General features: G+C 38.8%; 1 protein-coding gene across 1 annotated transcript in view; it reads right to left on the bottom strand.

The window, feature by feature from the left end:
- Positions 1-14967, bottom strand: part of INO80 (INO80 complex subunit) — a 55776-nt gene that overhangs the window by 15244 nt on the left and 25565 nt on the right. The window contains exons 23-26 of the mRNA XM_009074895.1: positions 14948-14967; positions 11140-11163; positions 9402-9542; positions 4226-4451 (exon numbers count right to left, since the gene is read on the bottom strand). The exon at positions 14948-14967 is cut by the window's right edge and continues 161 nt beyond it. Coding sequence (XP_009073143.1) covers positions 4226-4451; positions 9402-9542; positions 11140-11163; positions 14948-14967 — 411 coding nt within the window. The remainder of the gene's footprint in view (positions 1-4225; positions 4452-9401; positions 9543-11139; positions 11164-14947) is intronic.

The following is a 14967-nucleotide window of genomic DNA, read 5'->3' as shown; positions in this document are numbered from 1 at the left end:
CATTTCAATTTTTCAAAGAGCAATTGGCACTACTCAAGGTTCTTCTTTTGGATAAGGTTTTTTAATAACAGAAGATATCTCTGTAACAGCAGGGAAAGGCACAGTATGCAGCAATTTGTTGAAACTCTAAGAACAAGGCACCTTTGCTCTTATCCTTCCAGTAATGAAGAAAAACTAGTCAGCAGCACTTTTATCTGGAAACATGGTGGATTCTTATCACTTTCCTATTTTAATCATGTTCTCTTTCAAAAATATTATTTAGCTTAAATATAAATAATGAACTTGATACTGGAATTAGTGGGATATACATCAGGACATCAGACGTAGTCAACAATTTCCTTTCTGAAATTCAAAAATTTATGAGTTGTCAGTATCATTTAAAATTCCTAGCTATTCCACAGGCACTGTATGCCAGTGCTGTAAATGCTCTCTCCCTTGCTAAGTTTAGAGCCAACCTGCAATTCACTAGCTAAGAATCCAAGACAAGAGATCTGCTCTGCCTTGTTTGTCTGCCTGTCTAGATAGTTACTGGGTTTCTCCCATTTGCTTTCCATTTTGACAGTGATCTTCTTGCTCTACTAGGAGCAAGTGTCACATCATTTCTTGCATCGTTAGCAACTACCTTAGGGAATCCATTAACTGGAGAGCCAAGGCAACGAGTTACTGTACGGAAAACTCAAGCCCACACATCAGGGTGGCATTTGTTCCAAGTGCAGTATAATGTATAGTGATGTACTCATCTCTAGAACACAGCTCTCTCTCAATTACATATAAATCGTTAATGGTTTCATGCATTCTTCTAAGGAAAACCAAATTTTGAACTCAGGCAATTAAGCAAAAACGGAAACAACTTATAGTTATTTGGCTTTAAAACACATCTACAGAAGCAAAAACCTGCACAGTAGCAATGTTTACTCTTTAGACAAAATGCTATTTCTTCCTTTAAATCCATACAGCCATGATATTCTGCTTATATTCTAATTGGTCAGCTTGCTATTCAGGATGAATTAAATTGAGTGAAACTACACGGAAAGTCTATATATACATGACAAAACTAACATGAGTATTCATCTAAAGCCACCTGACTGGAAGGAAACTCAGAGAACAAACAAGGTCTGTTCTAAAGTCAGTCTCAACAGGATCAGATTAACATATTAGCAAGTTTCCGAAAGCAAAATGCTACTGTTTTTCTCACAAAGGCACGAATAGGTAGAATTAAGCTTTGCTAACTGGAAATGATGTGCATCCTTTGCTGCTGGCTCCTGAGGTCTCCATTGTGTAAGTTACTATTTTAAAATAGCAATGAAATCTAAATTATTAGTAAAGAAGTTATTTGCAGATGGTCTTACGACCTGAAAAGTTACCGACTCGTTAACATTACATAGTTTGTCCAGCAAGCAGCAAAGCAGACTGCACTGGTGAGAAAGTTTTTGGGTTTTTTTTAGGATAGCAAAACAGTACTAACCAAAAAAAGAGATTTCTCATATCTGGAAGAGAAAACCATTTGACTTTACCCTGGCACCTTTAGGCATGCTATTCTGATACTATTGTGCTTCCCAAGATGAAGCGTTTTTGCATGCTGAAAGCCTGCCACCTAGTGCTTCACAGGACAAAACCTGCCAAATGGTAACAGAATTTATTCATGGCATCTTCAGAAAACATCACTATTATTCAAAAGGGAAAAAAAAATGTCTTCCACCTCTACTTTCTCTCACAGTTCTAATTTTCTTTGACCTTGGGAGAAAGAAAAAGGCAGTTTACTTCTTTTTTAAAATGTGGCTTCCAAAGTCTGTGATTCTACATTTTTTCATTTTTAAGGATTTCAAATGACACTTTTTTTTTATTCTTTTCTTAACAACATCAAAGGAACTTTTAACATTTAAAGTCAGTCATGAGATAGAGGTCCTGGACTGCATGCCAAATTGCTCTCCCTGGGACACAGTTTTTGGGCTCTTCAGCACTGTATGAAACAAGCAAGAAAAAGGAACCAGACCAAAAAGAAAGTAACTATCAAATAATATTGTACAGCTTTCAGTCTGAAAAAAACCAAAACCTGCCTCCAACTATGCAGGGATATAGACATAAATTATGTACTAGAGGATACAGTGGGCCTGGGAAGAACAGTTACAAATGATCATGACTCAGAATAACCCTTGCCAGGAGCTCTGGCTGATGACTGTAGCTGGGCTCAGTGCTCTCTGGAGAACGAGAAAAAGTGCCTCTGGACATGCAAAAAGCAGGGGAAAGAGAGATAAAGCCTGGGTTCCAGTTGACACCCCTGGTTCCCCTCCCGACAGTCTGCACGGCACAATGGGGTCAGTGAGGAGCTAGCTGGCTCTCACAGTAAACAGCCACTGAGGCCGGTGCTTTTTATCGACGCTAAAAGGACTCGGACACTTCCTGCCATTTAATCCAGGACCATTTTTCTTTCAAAGAACAGGAAAAGCCTCAAGAGATTCCCACAGTGATCACAGCTGAGCCTGCTGCCAGGGTACTGGGAACACCGAGTTTGGGAAAGGATAGATCAGAGTTTAGGAGAGAGAGGTATTCCCTTTTCTTCTTGTCACCTATTTGCCATAGACCTTCACAGCTACCATTCCATTTGACACTTGCTCGAATTTAGCCCTGCAAATGGCTCCTTCAGCACATCAAGTCACTTTCTGCAATGCACTGTGCCTACTCTGCATGTATAAACACAGCTGTCCCGTTGTACTATGTGTCCTCTCAGAGTAAGTTTAGGTTTGAATGCTACTTTCCACCTAACTAAAACACAGGTGGATGAAACTACTTCTTTTTTAATCCGCTTTTAGCTCCAACACTTCCTGAATTAAGCCAGCTTTACATAACACACTAATCCCAAGCACCTTCTCAAACGAATTTTGCTGTGCTTTGACAACAATTTGCCCAACCTTGCACCTATTACCTCACTCCTGTAAGCTTCTTGTACACCATCTTTATTCCTCTAAATATTTTTGCTGATGAGAAAAGTTTAAAATAAAGTCTTTTCAAGAGAATGCAGCCCTGCCTCTATTCTACATTGACTACTTTTCTTCATTTCTTTATCCATGCCTTCAAACTTAATTTATCCCTTCAATATTTCACTCTTTTCTGCTACAGCGATTCATTTTGTTTCCACATAACTGATAAACATTTAAAAGAATTCCTGAAGAAACTAAAATCATCAGCTATCAGTGAATAATAAACTAGTGCAAACTCCTGAAAAATGGTTTCTCCACCACACAGCTACAAATGTGCCTATGTTTCAAAGGACTCCAAGTATTTATGAGGTACCTTCTTAAACCCGACTGTAGCAAGCAAAAGGCCATTTTCCTCTTACTGTACTAACTTCCCCTGCCAAACACCCTTGACCCAAAAGGGTCTGGGAATAACTTTGCATCTGGCAGTGTAAGCTCTTTTTCCTCTTGGCTATCTATCAGATCTCTAGTACTTTCTGCAGAATAGTGCTTACTGCTCAGGACCATCTTCCGATATCTAGAGTGTGTCCAGTCTCTGAAAGTCACTGTGATACTGGCAATAAAACTCTAGCAGAATTTGGATTACTTTAGTATAATTCTAGAAAAAATTAAGTACCTTTACTTTACTGGTACACTGGTACCTTTTTCCCCCTTTACCAGGAAATACAAGCAAGTCATCTTTATTCCACCTGAAACTCAGTCTTGTTTTCATGCCTTGTTTTCCGGGCCAAATTCCTCTGAACTTGATCCTCAATCAAACCCATCCATCCTTCTCATGCTGACTGCTACAAGTAATTTAAATATTTTCACTAGATAGACCAATAAAAGATCTCTTAGGTCAATATAAAGCACATATTGGCAAGACAGTGGTGTCTTCCAGCACACTAAGAGGCAAGGTATAACTGTAACTTTTCCTGCAATCTTCCTATCTCCAGCCTCAAGACAGTATCTGGTTGTGAGAGTAGACTGTGCTTTAGTAAGCAAATCTCTCTCTTTACAGCCATTCAGGGAGCTGACATGCTAAAAGAGGCATGCAAGAATTAGAAAAGTTTGCATTAGACTTTTTCAGCATCCATCAACAGCTTTGCTTCAGAGGATGTGAAATCACAGTGTATTTTAAGACACCAGGGTTAACTGTCACACAACCATCCCCAGCTCTTCAAAAAGCCCATAACTAAGCATAAATTACCACCAAAGAGCAGACGTGCTTATTTATCTCGTCTCTGTTCCATGACAACCGCCAAACTTACCTGGTATCCGGATAAAAGACCAGCCGTTCTGAGGCCTGATCCCTAACAGCCCTCCTGGATGCTCTGGGAAGAACTGGGAGCTCTGCTTCAGCCAGTCAGCTGCTAGTTCAGGGGCTCCATGGAGTACACACTGCTTTGCTTCAAGACTTCCTCCTTCCCTTAATGCCCTACGCTCGTATTCTGCACTTCGGTCATTGCAGTAGGACTCCAGTGGCACAGCTGTTACCTGCAAGTTAAATATAGTAATCAATATTCTTGTTCAGATTTCCCCTCATCCCCAAACCCTCAGTTCAGGTACATTCCCACAGGATCAAATTTTAAAAGTCAAATCATTACCAAAATGTACAGATGGAAAACAATCTTCATCTGGGCTTAAAACAAGCAAAGATGCAATATCTCTACACACCACAAAAAACATTATATGAATGGCCATGCACAGAATACTTGCCTTTTGATAAACTATGCCTTGTGCCAATTGCTACACAACCGATAGCAAAACTGAGAGTAAAAGAATTATATCCTTGCTGCACTTCTCATTTTACCAAGACCTCTTATATTTATTTGTTTAAGTTTTGCCCTTCACAATCAAGCATTCACCTCATTAGAGTGATGAGATTTACATATTGTCCTTAACAGAAATTCAGGTGATAATTTAAAATTAGGGACATTAATAAATTAGAAAGGAAAAAAAATGAACAGAAAAAGAGCCCTGTTTTAGAACAGCACATTTCTTGGGCTTTACAGCTGCTTTGAACAGCAGTGGGCCACAGAAGCAGTGCTTTTGTGGCATTCTATGAATCCCATGCCCTATTACCTGCTTCAGTATATACAACCCAGCTGGACAGACCAGTGTTGCAAACACAGGAACTGTGATTTCATGCCATGTGAGCTATTCTGGAATGGCTCCATCAGTCTAACTCCCCCTGTTCTGCCCCAAATCTGTACAGAGTGGAAAGTCCATGTTAGCCAAACAGCTACATGCCAATGGCTGCAAGGTCCTCGAGCAATGAGTCTGTTCCAGCAAACAAGGCTGTCCTTTGTACAATCTATAGTTTATCTTATCTCTCCCTCACCATGTTAAGGGACAACAACCAAAAGAGGAACTGAGCCATGGCACGTAGCAGGACAGACTGCTCTGCTGTTTTTTTCTTCAGATACTTCACCAAGAGTTAAATCATAAGCTCCAAAGTAAATACAATTACAACACTTTCATGAAAATATAAGTGCAGAACAGTTCATTATCTAGCACAAGAATCTTTCCAATAAAATGCAGATTACCAACTTCTTTCTATCTTTTCTGAACGTAAGTCTGTTTCAGGCCAACATTCTGGGTTGTTTACAAAAGTTATTTATAATGAAGTTTACAAATCAAAGCTAGTAGAACCTTTTGCATACTTCCTAGAATCTAAATAATGTGTTGCAAACTCACATAGAAATGAAACTAAAATTTTAGTATTAGATAACTAACCTTACAGTACAGCTTTGTAACAGAAGTTTGCAATGCTGTGACAATTTCTTCACCAATATAAGAAGCAAATATATCACTAGAAGCCACTGTTGCTTTTATCTCAGAAATACAATGAAAAAATCCTCCTTGTAGAGTCAAGTAGGTTAAAAACACCATCATGAATCCTAACAATGGGCAAAATGACATTCCCTACAGGACTATGAACAAACGAAAATGACTACGCGGAAAACAAGCTTGTAGAATTTTTCACATTTTAAAAAAGGCAGCAGGGCTGTGTAGGAAGAAACAGTGCAGAAGTCTGTATGTTTTGATGGTGAACAGAGTAAGCACTGGAGTCTGTGCAGAATTGAGTGATGGAGGGAATTAGTGTGATAATGGGACAACTGAAACATTAAACACAGTAAAAGAACTATGTATTGCAGATGAAAAGCTTCTATGTATTTGAAGGGGGTTTAAATTTTTGTTGCAGCTTACTCTAGTGTGACAAAACTGCTACATATTGACAACAATACATACAACATTGTATTATGCAAATGAAAATATTGTAACAGTTTAACTAGACAAGCAATAAATAGTTTAAATATGACCAGTTTTACATATTGCACCTTAGAACTGTAAGGTGAAGGGGAGCAACCCACACCTCAGGAGTGCCTGGTATCTTAGATGTTAGCTGTAGCTCTCTGAACGTTTATCAGCTAACTCTAAGTAACAGGCATTAAGCAAGATCTCCCAGGTGGAAACCTGTGGTCCACACCTGTTTTATAGGAGCTCTTCTCATAGGAATAAATTAATCTCACAGAGACTTCCCTTTGCAAGGGCCAAGCGATTGTTTAAACAAATTCACTAGCACAATTATAGTACATATTCAAAAAAAACCCCAAAACCCAACAACAACAAAAGCATACAAAATCTTTGCATTAAAAAACCTTTGCAACAATGGTAAAGCCACTGGTTTTGCAAGATGCCAAGAGCTATTTTCAAACCAGAGAGCCTTATGGGTCTATATACACAGCCACACAAAACACTGCAAAGTGAAAGGAACTGTGTTAAGACTTTGTCCACATTTCCACTACATAAAAGATAGTGTCAAGAGTTGCTACTATCTTGTACTGCCACCTGCAGTTCAAGCATAGCTCTGACCTTTGTGACAGAGGTCAAAACCTCTAATTCAAAATGCAAAAATTCAAATGCAAGCAAGTCCTCTCACCTGAACACTGCTATATACTGCAAACAGTGATATATACTTAGGTTGTTTAAGGGGTACTATTCATCATCACATTTCAGTTCATATTTCTACGCTGAATAGACTGGAACAAATACTCTTTCAAGCACAGATGCATTGCCATATTTATTTTCAGGACATCCTTAGGACAGGCAGCCACTACACACAAAACTGAGCAGACTAATTTCTGGCTTATCTAACATGAAACATGCTTTATCTACTGAGATCAATATGGAGCTTTGCATGCTAGGATTTTTACAAGAAAAACAAAGTTACATCCTAAGATTCTACAAGCTACAATCCAATAATACCTCACCTAAAGGAAGAACTAGTAAGAGACAACCTTGGGACAAACTGAGTGAGCTTCAGTGGAATTTCTACATTAACAAGAACTAATCTTCCCACGTAGCGTGTGTAACACGGATTGACATCTGAGGACATAAGACCATCTTTCCTGTCAACTCCACCTTTTTTTAAATGCAGACACACATTTCTAGGGTAGCCCTTTATCTTTAATATGCCCTTACAAGAAAAGTCAACATATTTCTGAAACAGAACAAAAAAAATCTTTCATTCAAGCTTGTTCACACTCTCCCTCTCCTTTTTATCAAGGTGCAGTTTTTTAAAGGTGGGTTTTTTCCCCCCATGGGTTTATTTTCGTGGCTTTACTTACAACAAAAGGTAAGTTAGTCCTTAGTACTAAACCCTCTGATATCAACATACTATTGCCAAATTGATTGAATCTAAGAGTCACAGTTCACAAATGCACCAAAACTACAATGATAGGGATATATGAATGCATTGCCACCTTAAATTAAATAATTCCGTTTAGTTAGGGCAATTGTCAAACAATTCCTGTATTTATCTCCCTGCAAAGTTAACTTTTCAGACATTGTGAGATGCTCAAAATTACCTCTCATCACAATATCCCAGCGCATCAGAGATCTACTGAAACTAAACCAAACAATACTATTACTCAAAACTAAAGTAATTAGCTTCATAATGAAAATGCAAGACCCATCCTCCAAGCTATGTTTTTTTATGATTGAGACCTGTCTATACTCAGGAAAATTGCCTGCATAGAAAGAAAACACTTGCCCCCCCATCCCCGGGTGCTGCATAAACATACACTCCTATTGCTATCATTCGCTCCATTAACTTCCCAAAATTCATCACAGGTCAAACAACAACAGAAGGCTATAGTTTCTCAGAACATATGTGCTCTTTCTGCTGTTTCAGGTCTTCTACCCTCCTGACAGAAGTTTCTAACAAGCATAAAATTAAGTCTTTGTATCCCTAGAAACAAAAAGCCACATCTACACTTAACCATTCTTAGGCACCAGCCAAGCCTAAACAAGTAATTTTTAACCACTGGAATAAATGTTAGATACAATCTCTCCTCGCCTTTCCCTCCCTTTCATATGTAATCTTCTAAAACACTCTCTTCCCTTCCTGCTGTAGGAGAAGAATTCAACATATTCTTTATCTGTGATGCAAATACAGGTAAAGTGTGACAAATGAAAGGAATCTGAAGAAGTGTTTTTCACAATTTACTCTCAGAACTCTTGTTCCTGAATCAGGTTAATATGTTGTAACTGGGAGGGGATTTGTGACTTTGAGCAGTTCAGTTGGATTCCTGAACCCCAGAGCTGCTGGCACAAGATGAATTCAGCTTGAGCAGCAGCATGTATGTAATAAGCACAAAGTCCTACTTGCTACCCATCCTGCTCCAGATGCAAAAGTATAATCGCAGATCATTTAGTGAGGCCTACAGCAATAACTTCAACACTAAAGGATTACTAAAGAATGTATCATCTGGATGGTCTGGTAATAAAAGTACATTTCATCCAGCTTTGTCAAGAACCAATAACATGGAAGACAACAGCCACAGACTTATGAAGGTGTACTGTGTTGGTCCAGGAAAACCCAGCTAAATTAATTCCAGAATTCACTTAATAGATGACTGACAACCCCAAGCAGTACCACTTCACATCCAAAAGCCTTAGAAAATGCCAACTTGAGTAATTCTTATATATTGCAATTTGGTGTTTCCTTTATGGAGCATAAGATGACACAATAAGGGAAAAGAAACATCCTTTTCAATAAAGTATTGGTCCTCATCCCCCCTTTTATCATCAGAGTTCATATCATAACTAAATCTCCCCCTTGGATTATTAGGGGGGTAGTTTACTTAACCTCGTCTATAATTTTACTGGCTTTGGTATTAGGAGAGAAAGTGAAATCTTCATATCTCAAAACAACTCCTGCTAGGTGCATCTTACAACTTTCCTTCTCCCTTCAGTACACATTACAGTCACTTCCCCTATGAAAAATCCCACTATTAAATACAGTAGCAAAAGGATATCCACACAACAGTTTTACCCAACCAAAAGAAAGTAATAGATCATTCTGTTCCTAAGACACAATTCTAACAAGATTTAAAAAACCCCAGAAAATACATAATTTACAACTTAACCTGGACTTACCCGTGGACTGGCTATGCACAGGAAGGACGGCAGCTCAGTCACCTGGCAGCATCGTACACATGAGGTAGCTGATTTCCTTCTATGTATGACATGGTCTGAATAGCCAGTAACTGCTTTACAGTGGCTGCTGAACACAAAGTTCTGAAAACAAAGTTAAAATGAGGAAGTTACTACCACTACAAAGAAACAGTCCTCTTAAAACTTGTACCTACCCATGAGAAAGACAAAGTACATTCACTATGCATTTCTCTTTGAAAAAAGAAAACTCCACACATCTTCTGAAGTGACAATGTATGTACCTTTGTGTAATTACCAGAACATTCAAATCCTGAAATGACTGAAATCAGAATAGCTTATATGAATACTTGCCTTTACACCCAGTTGGAACTAGAAACGAGCTTTTCCTTCCTTGAACCTTTTCACCTTAGCTCTCCTAATGAAGTACAGGAATATTCCAGTAGATCTGCCCCTCAAACTGTTTTCCAGCTACTCATATATCTATTCTGAAGCAAAATGAAATTTCGCAAAGAAAAAAATTAAGAATCCAAGTGAGGCTGGACTGGTATCTTTAGAGTTACATCTCTTCCAACCTTTACCTTCCTTCCTCTGCAAAAGGGCTCTAAATTTTTTCCTGAAGACTTTCAAGGGGCTACCGTGGTTACTCACACACATGAACACACCCATGTGTAATACCTGGAATTTGCCACAAATGTGTCAGTGTCCTTTTGACACAGAAAAAAATACTGACTTAGAAGTGGGAACATAGAGATGATACTGTGGTTTAAAGAAAGGAGAACTCTTTGAAGATGCTCAACTCTACATATAAAAATAACAAAAAAGAAAATTTTCTTTGCTTGCTTGAGTTATATTTCATTTTTTACTGTAAATATCTGCATCAAGCACTTAAACTGCTTATAGACTAAGCTGTTTTTGCCACTGAGTTTTTATTCTGACTTCTGTATTCATAGAGACCAAGTTATATATTATGTTTATTTGTTTCCTACAGTATGCAGAGCATTATTCTGCATACAGTAAGAAACAAGCAGTAATTTTAGAAGCATTACAAGGTATACCTCTCACTGCCCTAGGATTCCAGGATGTGCCCTTCTGGCAATTCTAGTAGGTCACTTAAGTAAAAGGTAAACAGGATCCAAAGCTTTGGCACTGTTCTGCCCCAGTTGCTAATGCACCAAAATTAACTGCATGCTACTTTTACTTCACAGAGCCTTTCACTTTTCTAAAATCCCAGTGTTGGAAGTTCTAAACATCAAGGAACATGATAGAAGCAGACACTTTGTATACCATATCATACACTGGATATATACATTTCTACATGTGCCAAAAAATACTAGAAAACATCCACTGTAGGAGTCTACTATGGATAATGCATTCTGGGCCCTTTCTATTTCCAGATATAGACTCACTGGGCAAAATGTAGATGGTTAGCATGTATCATTTGGAACCTGCTGACAAGGGTGAAAACCAAATCTTACTGTACATACATGCTAGCAGTACCTACAGTCAAGCCTAGCACAAAATATGTATTTCAGCTGCTGCCAGCATGACTCATGGTCTGGAGATGGCAAAAGTTCATACTCTCTGGCTTAACATCTGCTCCTCTATATAAAAGGTGAGAGCAGAAAAGAGCTGACAATAGCCTTTCACTGACACTCAGCAGGGCTAAAAAGCACAGGTCAAAGCTTGGGCCACACTGGATAATGTGAAGTGATCCCCAAACCAGGCTCCTACTCAGCTGGCAATTCTTTATCAGTAACGCTGGCTTAAGCAACAACTGTTTCACATGTTTACTCCTGTCCCGGCAGAGCCCCTTCTTGTTGGCCTAGCTGTCTGTACTCATGAAGATGCTGATCAAGATGAAAACAAACCCTTGTCCCTCCATTCCAAGTGAGTTTTGTGATGTTTCACCACCTGGTAAAACAGGCCATGTGCTGTGACAGCGAAGTGGGAATCTCAAGGCTGGGAGTACATGGCTGTGGACAACAGATGTGATGCTTGCTTACTCATCTGAGGACCAGAAATGGTGGCAACAAAGCACCAACACAGCTGCTGAAAAGGGCAAGTCCTTTCCCATGATACATTTGTGCCACTTCTTGTGCTAGTTTTGTCTCCTGTCACACACCTCTAGAAGCCTGTTTAGCTACACATCTAATCAAACAACAAATTCAACAGCCATGAAAATACAGAGATTTCTGCAGCTGGCTTGTACAAGGATGCTACAGTGCATGCTCACATCAGCAGAGGCAGGATTCAGCAACTTTCTTTAAGGGCAGCAAGAGTCAGAGGAGAAGAGTGACCTAACTCCTAGCAATAGCAGGCTGCTAGACATACTCTAAGCTTACTGCTTTAGCTCAAAGCCCCTCTCTTCCCCAGCCCTGGACCACACACTGTGGGTACAGCAGATTCTATGAAAGGGAATCAGCATTGCATGCAGTCACAAGAGCTTTCCAGTAAGTCTAATGACAGCAAGCACTGGCATACTGATTGTGGCCCTGGTCATTAGGGAGGTTTGGTAATTACTTCCTGGAAAGTGAGAATGCAAGAAATGCATAGAGAGGAAGTTAACAAACTGTAATTCCAAACCTATGCAAGTTTGTTATTTAATTCTCTTTTGGAAAACAGTATCAAAGACCCATTAAAGATGGCTTTAGCCCAATAGACATACCCAGGAAGAAACATAAGGAAAAATTCCAAGAAGATATCCAAAATAAGAGAAAAATGTTTGTCCCTGGGCGTTAATCTGGCTTTGAGCACCAGATTACTTTGTACAAATCATGAGCAGGTCACATAAGAAACATCCCTCTGAATTCCGACATACGCAGCTGTTAAGTATTCATGAACAGAACAGTCACCAGATATAACAGGGACAGTGGAAAACAGCTTCCCATCAGTCACATACATGGAAAAGAGTGGGTAAGGTTACAGAACTGAACACAGCCACAGCTCTGAACTGGATCATACACCTTAGCACAGCAGAGCCAAGAACCAAAGAGGAGGATTGTTAAAGAACAAGAATGTACACATCTACTACAACTGTGCAATCCAAAGTAAGTGGTGAAAGAGGCTTGCCTATACTGCAAACAGAGCTGCACATATAGGTGATTGCTACCAGCATCTTCAGCTCATTAACACTCCTATATTTGTTAAATAGAAATAAAATCAGAAAAGCAAAGGAGAGAAGAGTTCATCTCAACAGAGCAGATTTTATATTTATTTAATTCACTGTGTACAAATTAATACACATGATGTGGAGCTGCTGAACAAGGGGAATAAAGAGATCTCACACTGCAAAGGATTTCTGTGTTAACATGAAGAAATTCATACTATCTTTAGACAGATATTACCTCAATTTCAGAAATATCCATTAAAAATAAATGTGTTTTTTTCCTACTGACCTATTTTCATAGTTTGTCTCTTACATCGGAAGTGCTGATCTGAGCAGTTAAGAAGAGCCTTTCCAGATTTATACCATTTCCTTTTTCCTCTTTTCTCACCGTCCTCACTTCCTACATGTTACTATCTTGTGAAGCCCTAGAGGAAGCCTTGGGGAATTGTACATCAACCATTTCTCATATTTAGACTAAGGAAAAAAGTTAGTTCATTTTCACTTACGATAATATGTGGTGCTAAAGATGGGGAAGTAAATGGCCATTTGGTTTACAACTCTCCCTTCAGTTTTGAATTCTCCCCCCACCCTGCCCTTTTTTTTTTTTTTTTTAAGATATTCTAAAGGTAATCTGGGCAAACAAAATTCTACAAACATAGCTTATTTTAAAGTGACTTCAGGTGGTAGTTAGTCTAACATGCAAGTTAGAAATGAGCTCTAAAGAATTTGCCATAACTGTAGGGCTACACTTCATTTAGATGTACTGGGGTTATCATAAATGTGCTGTATTGCACACACTGATAACTCTGCTCCTCAGCTGGCCATTTTCTGTGTAAAACATATTAGTTACAACAGTCACTAGTTACACACAGTCACAGCACTGGGACACCCTGAGACACAGGTAATGACAACCTCAAAGAACAGAAATTATTTGGAATAACCAAATTATACGTTTAAATCTTGTCAGGTTGTGGTACAGGTGAGTTTGTAGCCCGGCCAAATGCCAGGCTAAATTAAAATCTACACATGCATATTCTACATCTTATATTTAACATCTAGAACCTTAATCTGCCTTCTGTCCTTCAGAAAATTTAATGACTTTCATTTTGATAGTTATGCACACTAACCCAAAGGCTATGTAAAGCTCCAATTCTCTTTCTACATATGTAAAAATGAATGCTATCTTCTGTAAGTGCATACAACATACCATCTTCTGCCTCTTTACTGTTAGGCTGCCACACTTATGACACAAGTTTTCCTTAACCATACCAATGGTCTCATAGTCTCAGAATAAAGCACTACACAGTCATACAAACAGCTGAATGTAGTATCAAAAAAAATCCTAATTCAAAGCATATCCATATAGCACAGACATTTTAGCATGCTAACAGGGAAACATAGAATATTGCAACACCAGCACAGCCAGAGTTAACTGGCATACACACTGAGTTGGCTTGCTCTTTGTTTGATAACTAGGAGGACTCATTTTGTTGGCTTTGCTGTTAACGCTGCAAAACATGACACCAAGTCCAAGGTTGGTTTCCTACTGCTTATGCGTCTTCAATTTCAACTTCCTCTACACAATATTCAATTGAATTCTGGCTATCTCCTTTCCCCTTCCAGACTCGGGAGCAGAAGCAATATTCCCTAGAGAAATTTGGCACGATCTCACTGTTTCAGAAAAGATTTTTTTTTTACTGCGTATCTGCTAAATGCCCTAGATGTTTTCCTGACTCTATGCTAGCACTTTTGTGAACTTACTTCCCAGTGAAACGAATCAATGGATCTATAACCTAACTCAGGAAATCAACTGCAATTTAGTCATAAAAAGGCAAAACCTTCACACTATCCCAGGCAAAAGTTTAGCAAAATGATCTTGCATAACATGAATAGATGAATACATTTGGAGTCTACCAGACAGCAACAGAAGCAAATTTCAGAGTAGAAAGACACCACTGACAATGCTTGTCCACCAGCTCTAAAACACTGCTAGGCTGGTCTCTGTTTTAGCCAGTTGATGCAACAATGTACTTAACTTGACAAGAAAAGACTCATTTGGGTCAGAAAATGAACCAACTTACACGCAAAAACCCAGTACAAAACTCTTATCTTTCGTGTAAAATATATCTCTGACAAATCATGAGTCTAGTCCTGTTGTTCCAGTTCTGATGTGCCAGTAATATTTTTTAGTCTTCTAATTCAAGTGATTTACTTATTATAGCAAGTTTTGAAATGTATCACCACATGGGAGGGAGATAGCAATTAAACTCTCTCTCTGCTCAGCACTCTGAAATTTATTGACTATATCTAATTAAGTAGACAATAAAGTCATCCTGTTTCCAAGTTTGTCTTCCCTGTTTTATAAGGATAGAAAGGTTTTCATCGTTTCTCAAGCATGAGGATTTGCTACTGCCTCCATAACACAGAAATTTTGCTTACCTG

Source organism: Acanthisitta chloris, unplaced genomic scaffold, assembly GCF_000695815.1.
Source record: "Acanthisitta chloris isolate BGI_N310 unplaced genomic scaffold, ASM69581v1 scaffold15795, whole genome shotgun sequence".
Taxonomy (NCBI): domain Eukaryota; kingdom Metazoa; phylum Chordata; class Aves; order Passeriformes; family Acanthisittidae; genus Acanthisitta; species Acanthisitta chloris.
The sequence above is the reverse complement of the archived record's forward strand: the minus strand, read 5'-3'. Positions and strand labels throughout refer to the sequence as shown.